At 37.5% G+C, this 19,550-nt stretch overlaps 1 protein-coding gene across 9 annotated transcripts in view; it reads right to left on the bottom strand.

The window, feature by feature from the left end:
* Positions 1–967: 967 nt before the first annotated feature.
* Positions 968–19,550, bottom strand: part of MAPK9 (mitogen-activated protein kinase 9) — a 27,123-nt gene continuing 8,540 nt past the window's right edge. For 7 of the 9 annotated variants that reach the window (XM_042826076.1, XM_042826069.1, XM_042826074.1 and 4 more), the window contains exons 4-12: positions 18,586–18,644; positions 18,087–18,225; positions 16,383–16,548; positions 15,028–15,099; positions 11,283–11,465; positions 10,213–10,337; positions 9,650–9,713; positions 9,094–9,165; positions 968–8,474 (exon numbers count right to left, since the gene is read on the bottom strand). In XM_042826076.1, coding sequence (XP_042682010.1) covers positions 8,332–8,474; positions 9,094–9,165; positions 9,650–9,713; positions 10,213–10,337; positions 11,283–11,465; positions 15,028–15,099; positions 16,383–16,548; positions 18,087–18,225; positions 18,586–18,644 — 1,023 coding nt within the window. In that variant the 3' untranslated portion in view covers positions 968–8,331. Of the gene's footprint in view, positions 8,480–9,093; positions 9,166–9,649; positions 9,714–10,212; positions 10,338–11,282; positions 11,466–15,027; positions 15,100–16,382; positions 16,549–18,086; positions 18,226–18,585; positions 18,645–19,550 lie in introns of all 9 variants that reach the window. The other 2 variants (XM_042826077.1, XM_042826078.1) reach the window with 2 other exon arrangements.

The following is a 19,550-nucleotide window of genomic DNA, read 5'->3' as shown; positions in this document are numbered from 1 at the left end:
GCTTTTGTACTCTTCTACTGAAAGCATTAGGTCTACCTCTGTAGCTTAAGCAACCTGAAAAGCATTCTATCATCACATAAGCAGGAGCTGTGGGATCTGCTGTGCATCCCTTTATCCAGATAGTCCGTTGCAAAGCCCTGCGGAGAAGAGATAAAACTACAAGTTCTCCATAAAAGAGCAATATTCCTGTAGGAATTAATTCACGCCATCACATCACAGGTGAAGCTTTTTCAAAGCCAAAGCCTGGCTGAGACCCAGCCCCTTAGCATTAGAAAGAAAAATGAAAAGCAATTAGATCAAAATAGCAGATAAGTTTCACTACAGCTCTCTCGGATGGTTTACAGAGCAAACAAAAAACCGTATCAGCATCTTTACAAGCTTAACTCTTCCAAATGCTACAACTGAACATTTTTTTTTTTCCTTTTTTTCCATTTAGCTGTACATCTGCCTTGTTCGGTGAGAACAAAGGGAAACACAACACTGTTAGAGCACAAGGTGAAAAGAGATTTCTACCAGTGTCCTTTTATATACATGCAGATAAATCACACATGCCCCTATGGCCACCAGTAGTCCACCTGCAACCGGCAATGAAGTCTGAAAATCCAATTATGGCACGGTCTGGATGTGAATACAGACCTGTCAATATTACCCAGAAGGGTTCTGCAATTTAGAAAAACAAATTTGAAAACACACTTCTTACTTGGCAGTAAAACCAAGAGCTGTTTGTGTGCCCAAACGTTTCAGTTCATCAGCAGAAAGCAGCTCCCAGCAGCCTCAGAAAGCTGTTATTCATTTATTTTTCATACTCAGAGTTTCTTGGTGAAATGAAAACTCAAGTGGTAAACAAAACATTTCTGTTTTAAGATAACTAAGAACACTTTCTCTTGGTTAGATAAAACATTCCACTTTAACACAAAAAAAAACAAGAGAAAGAAAACAGCCACAGTAAATAAACAGACGGCTCAAATTGCTTAAGTATACATATTTATTTGTCATTTTACAGTGGCTTTAGTACTGTTTTACGGTAAGATTTTTGGAGAAAAAAAGCTTCAGAACAAGGCTTTAACTAGCACTTCAGAACTAGTTATTGGCAGCTTTCCTCACAGAATTCTAGTTTCCTTAGAAAAAGAATCCAAAAAACGAAACAATACAAAACAACCAAGGAAGCATGACTGCTGTCCGTCCAACAAAAATACCTTCCATCATCCTGAAAACAAAGTCCAGCATCAGACAGAAGAGTCACTGCACCGAAGGGAACATGTTCCTATTGCACGAGCATCAAGAACGAGATACGACAATCGAAGCCTGTCATAGGCAGAAGAGGCCACGTGTTTATGGAATCAGACTCCAAAGCACATCTTTCTTCTGAAATTATACACCGTATCGTAACGAATATTAAGGCCAAAATATCAGAACACTGTGACAGGTGACAGGGCTTGATGCTGCTCCGTGACGTTTGGGAAAGGGGCTGCAAACAGGGCCCAAAGGGGACGGACAGAGCATTTGAGGGCAGGTACAGCCTGAAGGCATTTCCAACAGAGTTCTCACAGAACAGAGAGCCTGGGGGCGGTTGAATCATTGGTAATGTCAGATTTCCTAACAAATCACTCGAGGAGCCTACCATTCCCTTTCATAGCATGTGTTCTGGAGCAAAGCACAGAATACGTTCTCTGGAATTTATACAACAACAGTTCATTATTTCCATTTGTTCCATTTCTCTCAAAAATAGATGAAAAAAAATCATGATCTCCCTAAAGTTATCTTAAGGACCCAAGAAGGTTTCGCTGCACTGGGTACCTGCACACAAGGATCTCTGATTTGCCCTGATGGAGGTTTCTGGATGAACAACTCTCCTGGAACCACCTGTGGGACACAGTATGCCCCAGAACTTAAATAACAGGACTGTAGTTATGTGTTGCTATCTTTTCTAATCATGTTGATTTAATTAGCGTATAAAACACTTGAAACAATTGCTCCAAAGAAGCAGTAACTGCCATGGAATTTTAAACACTTCAGGAAAATTTGGAAACCCGATGAAGCTGAAAATGCACATCAGTCATTTTATAAAGTTCAGTTTGCCAACATTTAAGAAAAATATAAGTATCAAAAACAGACAAATACGTTGCTAACCATCTGTTACATTTTCTTTTAAAAAATTAGCACCAATTTAAGCCTCTGAATTCATAGAAAAGCTAGTGACACATACGGCTCTTCAAAAAGTTATTCCCCATTAGCAGACACAGTCATAGCTTGTGTTACAGGCATTAACCCGGCTTCATTACCACCAACAAACAGAACTACCCATTCAGGTAGTGGGCACAAAATGTGGCTCTTACCTGCTTGCCTTCTCCTCTGCTTTTGTTATCCTAGAAACTACGAAGTAAAGACACAGCCTGGGGAATGCACACGTGAGCAAGCACGTCACAGAGCAGCAGGCTGCTGGAGTGCTGCTCCGGGGACTCTCCTCCTATGGGATCCATAGAGCATCTATTACAGTAGAGTCCCAATGGAAGCAGATGTTGCTGCCTCACACTGCATACACATCTGGATTAGGATTAAGAGTCAAATGGTAATAGGAGATTTTTGCTTTAAGAAAAAATCCTAGTGCCCACAGCTAGCTGTGCTTTCTATAAAGCTAGAAATAAAGACTTTGCCATACTTTACACAACAGATGCCAAGCTGCTGTTGAAGTCACCCTACACATATTTATTTATGTAGGGAGATGGTTCTCAAGTGATCTCTTACTACATGTTAAATTTTAGCCCATAGAAAAAATCTCAAATATTACATCTCTGAGAACAGCTTCGAATTTAAAGGAAAACGCTGATCAAATTATCAGAATAACAACCAAATGTAAATACATCAAAGATTTTCATGTCATTCCTTCTTGCGCCGTATACTGGTTTTGTTTAGAAGAACCCTAAAGTGCTTCAAACCCAACAATTAACAAAGCTGATTTCTGTTGTGCAAAACTGCAAGCACCTTTTCAAAAAATAAGCAGCAGCATCAAGGAGTATAAACTTAAATAGTTACGTGTATATTCTCTATTTTCTTTTGAATACTTGGACCAAAATAATTTGCCATATTTTCAGTAACAAACTGCAGAAGACTTTTATTTTCTTAATAGTATACTGGACTTGTTCTACGTATATTCTTTGAAATATAGGACCCAGGTAAATTTCCATCCACAAAGCAAAGCTGTGGGATTAAAAACCAACAACTGAAAAGCGAGCTACAAAAATAGTCATTTTATAAAACAAACAGAAACGTTGATCTCTTCACTTTCCTCCAACACTGATATGAGAAAGGACGGCTTACGTAAAACATCAGTTCAGCTCCAGACATTTTCAGCATGCGGTGGGCAAAATTAAAAGTGATTTGGTAAGCTGTGTAGTAAGCTTTAAGACACCACTATTACTCATGTAATAGACAATCTAAGATACACGTAAGAGAATGAGCCAGAATGCATTTTTTTTCTGTCATACTTTGAACATGTTAAAAAAAAAAAATTGAAGACGCAGTGGCAAAGCAAAGTTATTGGATTCACCTATAGGAACTTCAGTCCAAATTCTGCATCTGGGTGCACATATCCCCGGAGCAAAACCAGTTTTGAGCAGGAATTACACAGCACACATCCCAGGAAAGAATTTGGCTCCCAGCATACAGCATCACTAAGTTTAGCATCAAGCCCTGATAGAATCCAGGTGACATACGTAGAACACACAGACAAAGGCTGGTCAGCAGTTACCCCTGCACTCCAGTACTGCCATTTCAAGAGTCACATTTCAAATGAAACGCTTCACACAAAACCAAGCCCGTGTTCAGAACCAGCACTGTGCTCAGGAAAGATTTGTCTGCACATCAACAGCTCAATTCCAGCACACACTGACTGAGGGGACTGCACTGCTGCCCAAAGCAGCACTCCCTGCTGGAAGGCTCAGCGGCTCACTTTTACTCTGAACGTCCAAATCTTACTTCATTTGTCAAATGGTAATTTTAAGCCAAACAGAAACCAATCCAGCACTGCAATTTAGCAATTGAGGTACTTGCTTTAGGTCAGAAAAATAAAAAATGTGGTATTACGTTTTTTTTTTTCCCCTCCCACTTAATTTTGAATAAACATGTATATACTCTGTTAGGACTTAAAGAGATAAAAGCCCTCTGGTCCTGAACAGGTTTTGAAACTTACCAACAAATTAGTTAATTATGAGTTTAGGTTGAGTTTTGTTTTCATTATTTTGACGACATAAACCCTTGCAGGAAAGAACACAAAGCCCCAAAAGCTGTTTGCAAACACTGGTTCTCGTCGGACTTGCTTGTTGTGTATGCTCTGTGCAGACAAAGCCCTCATTTTAACATTTGCTTCTTGTGTTTTTGGCATTTTCAATTAAAATAAACACAATTTGTCATACCATACCATTTCCTCAAAGCGTACTTACAGCTTTCAAAACGCCAGGGTTCTCCTTCTAAGGGTTTTTGGGGTTTTTTCTTTTTGAGGAAAAATGATATGAGCGCAGATAAACCTTTAAAACATACTCCATTTCTGCAATGCCAGTCAGCTACTCAGTGTTCATACATCTTTCAAGGTTTCTGGTAAAGAATCTGATTAATAGCCATAGATTCATAGATTTTCCTTTTTTTTTTTTTTTTTTTTTTTCTTTTTCCTCTTCAGGTGAGCAGTTAAGATTACAGATTGCATCTATGTTGACCATCACTTATTTTTAGTTGTACTTCATAAATTGCTTATGTTCACTGCAGTAGTGTTAACACTAAACAAAGCCTCCCATACTCATAGAGAAAGATAACATTTGTGTTTACAAAACTGAGCAGGTTTCTATTATATATATGCATATGTATACACACATTCTTAATCTTTAAATACATATAAATATTTATAAATGCCAAAGTGCAAAAAAAAAATGGTCAATTGCATCACTTTACATACATGATTTTAGTATTAGGAATAAAAGTGATTATATTGCACACCAAACTCTCTATACTTTCAAACCCCTGTGAAGTTACATGTGCATTTTGCTTTCCACAGTGATGGGATCTCACAGCATCCATAACCATTACACAGATGTTGCACCAAACTTAACCTGCAGCCAGGAATACAACCAACGTAAAGCCTGCATGCAGTGCATGTGCAGTCTCTATGTGCACACTGGAACAGCATGGGAACTTCAGCATGCATCTATTCTGCATGTGCTTTGCTGAATATAATCTGCTTATCTGCTTTCTCTGACAATTGGATGTTTATTTGGGTTCTTAGCAGTTTGTTTTCAGTTATTCTGGAAATCCACAATCATACTTTTCATCTCATACATACTCCATAGGCAATGATGTTTGGGTAGAATTTAGAAACTTCAAAGTGTGCAACAGCGAGAAGCCATTAAGAACATGAGGTATGGAATAGCTTTTCTTACAGGAAGATTCACAAAGAAGCTCAATCTCAGGGCTTTTTTTGCTCAAAACATGTGAGATAACAGTACATACCAGGAGAAGGTCAGATATCAGTTCACATCATGCAGATAGGGCTGTTCTGTGTTCAAAACCAAAAAACAACATAAGAAAACCACTTGAATCACAGAGTAATTTGGGTTGGAAGAGACCTGGAGGCCATCTGGTATCTAAATGACACGAAAAATCTTTGCAGCATTAAACCTTCTGAAACAGTAAAGGTTAAAATGATGAATGTATTACAGTGCAACTTCAGTTGAAAATGATAAAAATAAATCTTGAATAATAAACCCCAGAAGATTACTGCCATAGTGAATCAAGAATATCAAAATGCACGGTGGTGACTTTACAGAGGGCTCTGGTGTAAAACAGGAAGAGACATGGTCAGTTACTAGGCAGGTAAATGGGACAGATTTGCTCTGCAGTTGTTAGAGCAGGAGATTAATAAACTGCTGGAGATCTTTGTCCCTCATGTTCATATAAACATAAAAGCTTTTTCATCAAGTGTAACATGAAATGTATAAAATGCTGTATTCTACCACTCCTCAAAGACTTCAGACAGCCTTCTAAAAAAGGAAGGCAGAGACTACAGATGACCAGTATGAGATTGTTCACAGGATGCTGTTTTTGAAGAGAATGCTAAGCTTGTATTGTCAGGAAAGCCATCCCTTTATAAAGAACTACTGGCTTAACACCATTATGCCACTGGTCACTTCTGAAAACATTGCTAGGAACAATCAGTAAAGCATAGCTAACTTCTGAGATTCAGCTATTAGCTTCTCTGTTATTTTGGGGTTTTTTTGCTTGTTTTTAGTCTTATTCCATAGTGGTTGCAGCTTTTGATGGGCTGAAGAGGAAGGGAACAAAACCACAGCTAGTCTGAAATCACTAATAGTAATTTTGAATAGGTGTCTTTAATAATTTTAATTTACACATATAACAGTGATTAAAAAAATACAAAAGAACAGCAACCTGTACTGTATTGCTGTACAGTAGTAGCTATTTTATATATATATTTTTTGTCAGTGACAAAAATGCACTAAAAATACTCCATATATATCATCAATATCCAAATAAACTGGTTTTAAACCAAACAGCTAAAAACCCAAGCCCTCAATGTCCTACAACTCAGATTTCTTTAGAAAAAAATCATAATTCCAGATGAACATTCTGAAGTTAACATAATAGCACTGCATTGCATTTTAGTTTCTGGGACAGCCAAACTCAGTATTTTTGCTACACCAAATTAAGCTGTTTATAACCATACAGGTACAATTTGTAACATGAAAGCAATGTTTGCATTAGAAAAAACTGCTGCTTTCAAATCCTAAGGTCAGAAACAAGAGTCAGTTCTCTTCTACAAGAGTGTACTAAACATCTCCATAATGCAGCAGCTAGCTATGCCAGCACATTTGTAAGTTCTCTGTATATATTCAGGTCAGCAGTAGCTGGATCATCAGCTGAATACAGTGCCTTTAAGAAAGTGGTGTTTTACCTTGTCTTGCACATCTCTGTTACTGTCACAGTCATACAGTTTATCTCAAACACTCACACACACAAAATCCTTTAGCAGAACTTCACACAACTGCTCTGAAGGGATATGCACACATTCAGGTGTGCAGTACCTGGTAATTTAAGCCCTACTCTATCACAAACATTTTCTAAGAATGGTGCCTGTGTTACACAGTCCTGAAAACTGCATTGAGAAGTGTGTGTTGAAACAGAAATAATCTCCTCTCCTCTGACACTGTATTTAGAAAATGTACATATTCAATACATTATGATTTCCTCTCCCAGTAAAAATAGAGAGGATTTCTCAATTTGGAACTACAGCTAAGTTCTGTTCAGTAAATAATTAATTGACAAATGACTCAAAGCTACTATATCTTTATTTTTTTAATTACTCACTAGATAGAATGGACCCATTTAAAAAAATGGAAAACATTTATGCAGCTCTTTTTCAGGCCACTTAGACTGCAAGTCTCTCCAATTCACCTGTTACTGAATGAAGAGCATCACATATGTAATTTCCTTTTCTGTTTCAGTTAAAGGATCAGTATCACGAGCTAAAAAAATACAAAACAATTTAGCACTCTGCCCTCCTTTAAACAGGCACAGTCTCACAAATGTCACCCATCCTTCCTTAAAATTGAACTAAGCCACTGTATCTTCCATCCACGTTTAAATAACTAGCAAAGAGTCAGATATTTGTTGATGAAATATGAAGGTATGGCTATACTCTTTGAACACTGTGTTTTTCTCTTCTACAAGAAGATAGAACCGTTGGGAAGCGAAGATAGAAAGGGCTCAAAAAAGTGCTATATGGAAAATTAACTGCCCTTAAACACAGTACTGAGAGTGTTCAACATGCGAGTTAACACTTACACACAACACTCCAGTCATTAAATAATGCACGCTGCCATAGTCACACATTAAAACAAACTTCATAGACACTGTACATTCAAAAAACCTACAAGTGAGCAATACTGTACTAAAATGTAAACAACCATTGATGTCACAAAGCCTGCCAGTTAGGACTGAAGATGCATGAACTCACTCAAGAGAAGTTATTGGCTAGAAGTCTATTATAACTGCTCACCTGAAATAGGCTGAAACAAAGAAAAGCCTGTAATAGTGTCTAAACTTTTTTTTTTTTTTTTTTTTTTTTCCTCCTTAGACATTGATTTGCTTTCATTCTACAACATTAAGCAGGCAGTTTCATAACAACTGAGTAAACATAAAAACAGGCATTACTTTAGCAGAACATGCAGAACATGGAGTTTTTCTACTTTGTTCCATTAACTTACAAGCAATTCAGGCCCAATGGAAGCAAGAGTTCTTTTCCAAAGATAAGTCTGCAATCCTGGCTGATCATCGGCATCCTTCGAGGGGTCCTGTCAAGGCATCGAGGCTGCTGTCTGTATCTGAAGCCAATGTTTGCTCTGTTGACATGGATGAAATGTCATTGATAGATGATGACTGGGAAGGACTGGTGTTGCTATTCACTGCTGCATCTGTGCTAAGTAAACCAAACATAATAAAATCTGAGGCAAGACAATACCGCAAGCACAAATAACCACACTTCTAGGTTTGAGCACATCGTTTTCCTCAGAGAAATTCTTCGAAAACAGACAAACCATTAAACAGTAGAAATGCAAGCACTAAGTTTCCTACCACTTAAAACCTGCAGCACAACATTCCAATTACTGAGCCAAGAGAACAGCAGCAAACATCAAGATTCAACAGCAGGCAAAAATACTTCATACTATTAGCTCTCTTAAAATAAAAAGCTCTAAAGATGTCTGAATGTGCTTGAAAGGTACACATTCATTCAAAGTCAAGAGAAAGCATTCAGCATAACATACACGTGCACAACAGCTGATGTAAGGTGGCATCAATTATTTCAGCTTAGGAGGGAGCCTTCAGTGCGCTGGATTTCCAGGACTTAAAACTTGCTTTCATACAACTCATTTCACAACAATGAAAAATTACTGCCCACAGTTCAGAATCTCTGTCTGTAACAACAGAACTTTTGCCTACCTGTATTAAGTAGGATTTTTTTCATTCCTTTAGTCCAACAGATCACTCTATGCAGCACAACATTATAGAAGAACTACTGAAACGATGACTAACCTGAGGGCTGATCTTTTACCACACCATTCTTGCTTCTTTCTTCCCAATCCATTACCTCTTTGTATATTAATTCTTATAAGGTAGGAGGAATAGTAGAAAAGACAGAAAAAACATTGTTAAGATCACAAGGGATTTAAGTACTATATACAAATGCATAAAGGTACAATTAAATAGCTACAGGTCAGTCCTGTACCACTATATGGCTGAGAACTAGACTTCAGAACAGCACCTGAATTAAAATATCACAGACTTCTAAATGTAACAAAGATCCATTATTTTGCTTTGGTTCTCTGTGATATGGTACATGCAAGATGGCTCACCCTCAACTCTTCTAGAGGAAAGGATTTACTACTGCAGAGCATACGTACACACACACATATTTATTCCAAACAGAATATTTTTCCATTATCAATTTATTTTCATATTACCATAAGCAGTACTGCACATTTTGAACATGCTCCAGTCAGTTACACAATCCAGCACAAGCACAACAGGAACGCACAGCTCACAGTACAAGTTATTACAATGAATGCCATTGCTCATGCTCCCTTCTTACCTTTCCATTCTTCAATTGCATGTTCTCTCTCTTCCAGCTGTGCATCATAAATTTGAGGTGGAGGCTACAAAGAAAAGTAAGTCTACATGTTACTTATTACACTGCAGGCAAAACTCAAAATGATTTTCTTAGCCAATTGTTACCTTCCTCTGGCAGTCTACTCCCTACATCTCTAATTTACATTCATTTTACATCTACAGAACTTAGGTTCTACCACCCACTGATATGCTGTTTAAAAACATCAGCTAAAAATGAACTTTTCCAAGGTTTGGCAGGGCCTCAGATGAAGCCCACTACCCAAAATACAGCAGATTATCACCCTGCAGGCAACACTTTCCACAAAGGGAGCTACCTTCCTTTCTACAACTACTTTCAAAACTGTATCAATTCCATTTCACCAACAGCTCTTCAGGTGGTACCACTTTGAACATTAACCTGAATGCTTACGTGCATCTCTCACTAACCAAAAAATGAACTCAAGGCATGCACTTGGATCCAAACTAAAGTTGTCCTTTTAAATTATCAAACTGGTATCTTAATATTTATTTTAAATGCAAACTTACAGCTTCTGCTTCAGCTGGATCATACCAGACAGTAATATAGGGATGACGTAAGGCCTCATCTACGGAAATTCTCTTGTCTGGATCTACTACAAGCATTTTTGATAATAAATCTCTAGCTTGACTGGCTAGAAAGTAAAAATGAAAAAGAACATACGTGTAAGGAGCTGTAGATTTTAAACATCTGACAAAGCATACACAAACAGATCTGCTAAGCTTCTATGCCTCCCAACAAGTTCCATTTGTTAGTGACATGCGAATATTTAACTTCTAATCCCATGGAGTTAAATAGGTCTCACTGAGCACCGTTTTTACATCACCAGTGTAGGACTGGAGCTCCACATCTTGCTCAGTACCCAGCAGCATTAGGCTGCACTGCCAGGACAGGCACAGAGATGGCAGCTTTCCTACGCCGCTGCAGATTTCCTTCAAAAGGAGGTCACAATCCTCTAATGTCAATGTTATTTTACTGTAATCCAAAACACAAACCCTGCAGCTGACATAAACCAATCTCCATTTTCAACAGTTGTGCTGCTGCGTAGGTCACAGTTTGTCATCAACTATTGCTCATAAACCACATTTTTAAGTGCACAGTAAATGTCTACTCGTCGCAGTGCCATCTGACTGACAGTTTTTTTGTCTCAACTACAAACGTAGCATAATAAAATAACTTGGTGTAGCCAACGTTGTAACAAAACCTCATATCTGTTCATAGGATAGATTTTTTCAACTTTTTTGGTCATTTATCTAAAGTGCAGGTATAGCTGATAAGAATTACATTCCCATATGAACCAGAAAAATACAAGTAACTTTAATGAGTACTACTTTCTGAAATGTTTCAGCCACAAACATTCTTCAACACGTTCGAATGAAGCGAACTAAACAGAACAGTGAAATATCTTTGTATTTCTCAATTAATACTGAAAAATCGGAATCTGTCATACATGGAAAAAACAACAGGTATGGAACTTAAGTCAACACCTATTGCAATACAGATATTTTTTTTTTTTAATTAAACTTATTACAAACATTTTAAATTAACACCTTCAGAAGAAGAAAAAAATCTGTCTTACTTTTTAACTTGTCACGGTCTGATTCTGATGGAAATATCCAGTCTGGAAAGAGCTCTTCAAATTTAATACCTGGATATTTTGGCCTGTTTTCTACATAATTCCTCACTGTAGGCTGTAGTTTCTTCATGAATTCTGCTGAAGGCGTTCCTAGTTGTTCAATTACTTTATTCCATTGATCAATATCTGCACCATATCTTTAGGAAAATCAGCTGCAGAATTTGAAGTCTGTGCTACACAAAAACATCGCTTACAGAAATCTGAAAAGCTGAAAACCTGAACTAATAATAAAACAAGAACTTCAATCTGACATCAACAACATTGCAGAACTGCCATGCAAAAGGCTACTCTGGCAAAAATCTAAAATGTCAGTTTTGTGAGATAGGGACAGACAAGAAATGCTGCACAACTCATTAGGCTTCAATGTCTTCAGTGAATTTGTACCTACTGGCCAGGTTTAAAAACATGACTTATGAAGAGTCAAAACAAAGCTCCATTCTGTAATTATGCCCATAACATAACAACTACAGGGACAGAAAAGAAAGAAAAAGAAAGGCTGCTGGTGTATCATCTGCTCTACACCTAACAGTACCACGTGGAAGATTTCTGATGGCAGGGAAAAGTACATGAAAGAATACATAAAACGTGGTATTTCTTCCACATACTTCTACAGTATCAACAATCCTAATACAGTAAGTTTACTCAAATCAACACTTTGCATTTTTCCTGATGAAAGGGATGGGCAGCTCTAGCAATCTAACCACAAACCTTGCAAACGTATCTGAACTCAGAATCTTTTATTTCAAACTACTGATTCTCATACCAATTTCTTAACAAGACACATTTACTGCACTTTGAATTATAATTAAAAAACAATATCATTTAAGAAGCACTTAGTTTTGTTAGCATGCCAAAAACACATCCAGAAATATAATTCCCATTAAAGCTTTAGACTTCTGATGCAAAGATTAAAAATGGTATCTGCTTATTCAACACATTCCGATGGAAAGACAATATTAAAATAAGAATTAAGAAGTCAGTATTATTAACTCTCATGCTAAAACAGAGCACATACAAAGCAAGTTTTGACACACACCAGGAAATTTTGTTGGAAAAGTAATTTGTGCAAGAACTCCACCAATCCAGATTCAAGAAAAGGTTGCTGATCTGAGTGGCAGCAGCGCAGAACACCAGCTAGCCAAATTCAAGGGCATTCTGTGGTGGTTTGGGGGTGGGGGACCTACTCCACTTCAGGAATAAGAACGTAGGGAAAAAAATTGAAACAATATTTCCCCCAACATAGGTTGGATATGAAATAAGTGATGCCCATTACCAGAAACCCTATCAGAAGAAAATCTTACTGCTGATGCAAAGCATGCAGTGTCCCTCTGAATAACCTTGCAGTCGGCAGACAAAATTACCCTTTCTGTTCAACTAATGACCCTGAGGTCAAAAGTAACCCAGGACCTTGAGTCCATAGCAGAGTGTCTGTCTGCTTTGTGAGACTCTGCAAGAAAATGTTGAAAACAGAGTCCGTATTATGATCAATGAATAATAAAGCATGACTTTTCCCAAGAAATCATGACTATGCTCAGTCAGGCAGGCAGTTTCCTTCACCTCTTGCATAGAAGAGCACTGAAAACATTCTCTGGTGCTTCCACGTTTTCCATTACTTCATCTCCAGTATCTATGCTAGGTGTTTTTTTCTACGTTTCTCATCTCTAGTGCAACAGCAATTGCCAGCCTCTCAGCTCAGACTGTGGCCAGGAGCAGCTTGAGCCCCTCCACCCTGATGGTGTGGAGCACTTCAGCCCAAGCAGGGCTCTGCTGCAACTCTCCAAGAAATCCCTGCTGACCACACAGCAATGTACAAAGCACTGGATCCAAGGGCAGTTCTCATAAGACAGCCACAGGTACATCGTTAGGCAACACAGCGAACTTGGTTCCCTGATCTAAGTACCAAAGCACTAGGACATATCAAAATTTAATTTAAAAAAGGAAAATCCCGAGGCCATGCACAGTAGCATCCATCCCCCTTAACCCATGTAGTCAAAACAGACTTGAGGCTGCAGCTAGAAGAAAATGACAATTGCAATTATTCCAGACCGGTAACTGCAAAAGTCAACATGACTTATCTGCCAGTACCTCACATTAAAGGGAACTGAAAGACTCAGAAGGAAAAACCCTAAGCACAGCCATGCATTCTGAAAAGATAGAGGGGGAGACTCTTTGAAATATGGACTGGTGGAGCTTCAGTGACCTCCAGTGAACTACAAATGGTAACTTGCATATTCAATGAATACAGGCAAAATTTCCTTCCTTTTTCATGAACAAACCAAAATAGCCCATGCTGACATGCAGGTGAAAGACACATAACATATATGAAGAATTGTGTTAGGTTGGTCTGAAGGCTTTAAAAGGTAAAACAATATAGAAAGGAAGAAAGGTAGAAAACAGACTTATTTAACAATCATTTATGCAACTAACTGATAAACGATCAACTGCTGAAGATTAGTGTCATGAAATTTAAATTAAAAGTAGCCTCTACACGACATATCTATGAAAAGATTTCAGGAACACATACTTGGTATTCTAAGTGGTGGAGCCAGCTTTTCCTTGCTGACAAGCAGAAATATTATACAACGTATTACTTCTATATCTTGGACCACAGGTCCTTTGGTTTCGTGTGCCTTACAGCCCTCAGGGGCAACTGTGGTTTAATTGTATCTTCTGCATTCTATGCACTTACTGATCAATTTGGGCTATCTTGCCCTAGAACACTACTCCTATGCAAGACTATTTTTTATAAAGAATGAAATTGGTTTAAATCCAAGTTTTCCTCTAACTGGAACTTGATAATGAGTCCACTGTTTTAATTTCTTTGTCTAGGAAATATTTTTAAACACATACAATTATTTGAAGAATATGCATTTGATTAAATGCTCATTTTTATTCACCTCACAAAGTGTAAATGCTTCTTTCTGATCCAGTAATACGTTATTGAGATTTCCCAAGTCTAAGGGCATGAGGGCATAAAAATTTCTATTTCTAATACAGAAAGGTTCCCACAATTTCTATCATGTAACAAAGTACAATTCTGTGAAGACAAACTTGGGTCAAAAATACTGGAGGAGAAAGTGAAAGAATGATCATCGCAGAGAAAAAGTAAGTTCAAAATAAAGTTTTCATAAAATGATTATAAAAAATTAAAAAAATTTATTTTTCTATTAAATCATAATAGTAAGAAAAAGAGATTTCATGCAGTGTGCTTGCAATTAGCACTCACTGGACAGCAGCATCCTAATGAGTGAGAAAAAAAGTTGGGTTGAAACTCAAAAACCTCGTACATTAAAAAATAAGTTGAACAAAACAGGAAGCAAAATCCCCATGCACAGTGAATGCTGACTTTGTAGAGTTCTGCTTCTAACACTTACCTACTAAGAACAACAGTAAGAAAAAACCAATAACGCTTTCTTTTTTCTTTAACCTACCAGCATTCTATTAAAGATAGAAAAGCTGAAGCTCTTAATACAAATTCTACAGATTCAATCAGTACAAATTACAATAAATACAGTCTGCTAAGAAAATAAAATAGGAAGCTCAACAATTTGGTCAATGACACTAATTTCATAGTTAACAGTAGATCTACTAAAACATGATTGAAAACAGTGCTTTATGTTTTTATACGGATCAAAGCATGTTTCTGTTGGGAGTGGAATGAGGTTCAAGGATGACTAGGGAAGGATACGATCAGTGCCTTGGAATATCACACAACCTTTCACCAATTCTCCCATGATGCAACCAACTGACCAGATATCAACTGAAAGTAAAAATGAAATGATCAAATTATGAAGTATCATGAACAAAAGTGAGGAAAACAAACAAACAAAATGAAGACATCTAGCATCTACAATAAAACACAACGATGTGGAAAACCAAACTGCTAACATGAATTTTGAATCATTTCAACGCCAACTAATTAAACTTTTGCTAAATTTTGTTTTCAGCACTTTGCAAAATATAATCAGCAATTACACTTCTGAAACGACCGTGAAGAAGGATACAATCTCTTCCTGGGAACAGGACTTTATGGAGGACCATTTCTGCCATAATGCACCCAACAGACCAGATATCCACTATCATATGTTAGGTGTAACAAGGACAAAAGATTAAAGAGGTTTTTTAAATATCACAATTATTTATTTGTAAATTCACACTGTTTATTTATAGTCGTGCAGATAAGTATTTTTGTCCCATCCAGAACTGCCTCCATAGATGTTCTCATCCACGTGAGCACTTGCAGCAGAACAAATGCCACGTGCACCAATGTAAATTTTTCAGTGGCTCAGCAAGGTCCTGCAAGTCCCTTGTATCACACAGCTAAAGTTATAAACAGCAAGGTATCCCCAAGCCCCAGTGAAAAACCAAGAAGATATGCTAGGTTAGAAGACCAGAGGAGGCAGAATGTTACTTCACAGCTAGAAAATATCAGCAAGTAAAACAGTAATGTGGGTCAAGGACAGTTTCCTTGCCAGCAGTTTTGTTGGCTGAATGTTCAATATATTAAAGCCTGTATATATACATAGTACAACACCCAGCCTCTTTAAGTGCTATTTATATAGATTTAGGAGAATAAGCTACATGGTTTATTGGAGAATCTGAAATAGATTTTTAATGAAGTCATCACAGACACTGAGGGGACAGACTTAAAATATGCTTCACAGTAAAAATCACAGTGATAAAAAGGTTTATTATTTATGCACTGATCATTGGTTAGTTGGTTTTCTAAAACATCATGCAGCATAGGTATCTCATAGATTGGTAAGTTAAAGAAAATGGCAACAGGACAACAAAGGAAAAGGTAAGACAGCAGGGAAGCAGAAACAGTACATGCTAAATGGAGATATGGATACAGTAGAAAACTCCTATTCTCCACAAAATACTTATTGTACTTTTTATGTTTTAATAATCTCCAGTAACATGATTAGCATTAAAAATAGACATAGCAGAGGGAAATTAGCTCTGTTCCAGCCTTTTAAAGCTATTATGTTTGGAGACACATGCTTTAGACAAACAATTTAAAGCATTACTCCAGTAACTTACCATTCTCTTTATATCCCATTCCAAGGATAACCTCTGGCGCTCTGTAATATCGTGTTACTACATATGGAGTCATCATAAAATTAGTACACGCTGTTCTTGCCAGTCCAAAATCAAGGATTTTCAGTGTACAATCTGATTTTACTACTATGTTGCTGGGTTTCAAATCCTAACAAGAAATTAGTGCAGTTAAGGAAGGCTCTACATACTGAATAACACCCCCCTCCCCCAAAGTCAGTGACGCCACCAGTTCATCTCACAACAGCAGTTTTACATTCATTTACATTCACAAGAGTTTGAATTACAGACGTACATTTTGACTCTGTTCAAGTATTTGACGTGGTTTCAACCACAAATTATGCTTTCAGGTGCAGAACTTCCTTTTCTTAAGAGAGACAGGGACATCCAAATAGGAAAGCAACAAATTTTTGCAGAATGGTATTGAATCACAGCTTGCTTGCATTTTCTAATCTTCCACACAGACTTTTCTCTTGAAATAACTGAATAATTATTTACAGTAGTTGGCAGTGAAATTTGTTATCTCATCTTGTTATAATGCTGGGCCATGTGAAGCATATCAGATTTCAATATTCATCTATTAATAACAGAGGTTGGTGTCACATACATTATTTCAAGCTGCGTTTAGTCACAGACTCTTTTAAGTCATCCCTAGACATATTCCTTTGAGCTATCCAAGTTCTGTCCCTTTCCTAGCCTGGCTTCTTTCCAAAATTTGACTTCTCAACTAATCCAGAGTTTCCACTCAAGGTCTTGACAGGTCTTTTTGCTTTGGTCCCAGGCGAACCCAACACAATCCACTTTTGCTTCCCTACTTAAAGAAACTTCCTGCCTTTGTTTAGCTATTCACAGTCTGGTTAGTTTGGTTCCACCAATGGCCCTTTTCCATGTTCAACCAGCATCAGTTCTGTCCTGCTCTGTCAGCTCCAATGGGTTCAAATTTCTCAGCAAACATTTTGTCTCCCCTGTTGCTCCAAATCACAGCCAACAAGTCAGGCGGAGTTCAGCTGGAGTTCCAGCCCTCCCCCCCTCCCTTCAGTCTTACACATGTTAACTATACACAACGGTAGATTTTTTCAGCAAGGCAAAGAAGTTTGTTGCAATTTACACAGGTTCTTAATTCTGTTTATGGATTGAACGTGAAGAAAAAAAGCACGTTATACTAGAAGCTGACTGAATTTTTCAACTACCGGGGAAAAGAGATTTAAAAGATGTGTCCAGGAAATAGGAGAAAAGAAGAACAGGAAAGGAACAAAAAAACCAAGCATGACTGTCAGGTAGACTGCTGGTCATGGAAAATATAAAGAGCAGCTGCAGGAAACCAGAATCAGAGTTGCATGAAGTACGCTCAGGACTTGAAAGTTCTGAACAACCATTTGGTAACATAACTTATAAAAGTCAAATGTTAAATTAGAAAGACTCATTCTTTAGTAATTTGGAAGGTATACAGTTTCTCATGTTTTATGAGTGGATCAGTTCAGCAACACTTAAATCCACAGAACCGATCTGTTTTAAGATCTGTTAACAATACGTTGGTCTTCACCTTCAAATCTGAAAATCTCCAGGTTTAATAATGGTATGAACAAAATAGCTACAAACACACAAAAGAGCAATTCCCTGCCTACCCCTCAGGCTCATAAGAACATCTGTGTTCATAAAGAATATCAGTAATGATCTAATACTACCTACTCTGTGGATGATACCAGCTGAGTGGAGATGTTTGATACCACATAGCATCTGGTAAAGGAGATAAGACATCCTTTCATGATCCAATTCCATATGAATAACTTGGCACAAGTTGGCATCCATCAGCTCCATAACCAAATATCTGAAGCATAAGAAAACATTCATAAACCGTAAGAATATTAAGAAAGCTTATCATTTTAAGAAAAGATCATGCATTAAGACAATTTCAAAATTAGGGTCGCTCACTGGAACATATGAATACCCCAAAATTAAATCACCATGGATAAAAGATAAATATTTCCCACTTCCATTTCATGTTTGAAGCGAAACAATTTTATCTCTCAATTTATTTCAGAAGCGTCAAGAAAGACTAACTAAAACTTAAACTTAGACTTCAGTTACCCTCAACTTTCAGCATAAAGACTGTAAGACACCGGAGCTATGCTGCTATGGCTTAGATGAATATTTGTCAGGAAAACTGTAACAAAAGTCTAGTACTTACACATCCTGAAATTCTTCTAGTGACTTCTGCGGTGTAAATACATTTAATAAACTAATGATCTATAAAGAAAAAAGAAGCTTCAGCTTTAATTCAAATAAAAATCCAATTACTACAGAAATTATTATTCAAAGCCAAAAACATACTGATACTAAACACAACTTAATATTACTTGTTTCACTTAACTCACTCACGCTGAAGAACTGTTGTTCCAAATATAGTCGAAAACTGCAGCACACGTGCTGCAGGGACTAAAACAGGGCACAGACTTTTTTTTCCCTCCAAGTGATATGACACCCCTTTGTCCTTCTTCAGTACCTGAAATGTATTCTTTTTTTCCCCACATAAACAATAATCTCTTATTTTAAATCACCTACTGGGCAAGAAATTTTAACTAACGCCGCCCAACAAGAGCAGAGGCGCCCCATGCCACCCCATTCAATTTACATTGTTACACACTATTTCTGAAAGAACTCCTACCATTACTATGTTGCTATCCTTAATTACAACCTTGCCTTTATTCTGCTACTTCTGGACTTCACCAAAAGCTATTTCAGCAGCCCTAGTAGCTTTGACACCCCAGTTCAAAACTTTCACATCAGCACTGTTCGCAGTTGGCGTTGGCAGCACAATGCAACACACTGTGATCCTATATTCTTGTACGTTCAAGTGTTGACATTATGGCTTAGTATCTCAGAAGGCTCAATGACTTTGTATGCATGTATGGCATGTCTGCATTTCAGTTGTGTACATTGGCAAGTTTTCAAGCTGCACCACTATACCTTCCAAATCTACCAGTCAAACATTATATTTAATAAAACTCTTGCATAAACTCAGGAAATATAACTAGAGAGAAGCTAGAAGAGCCAAACCCACAACCAAACCCAGCGCCAAACAGGCCTTGCTGTAGCTGGATGTAAAAAGGCAACTGCACCACAGCAAAACCATCTCTGAAGCCTATACTGATG

Source organism: Centrocercus urophasianus, unplaced genomic scaffold (assembly GCF_019232065.1).
Source record: "Centrocercus urophasianus isolate 14NV4802_14NV808 unplaced genomic scaffold, USGS_Curo_1.0 seq_26, whole genome shotgun sequence".
In the NCBI taxonomy this organism is placed as follows: Eukaryota; Metazoa; Chordata; class Aves; order Galliformes; family Phasianidae; genus Centrocercus; species Centrocercus urophasianus.
The sequence above is the reverse complement of the archived record's forward strand: the minus strand, read 5'-3'. Positions and strand labels throughout refer to the sequence as shown.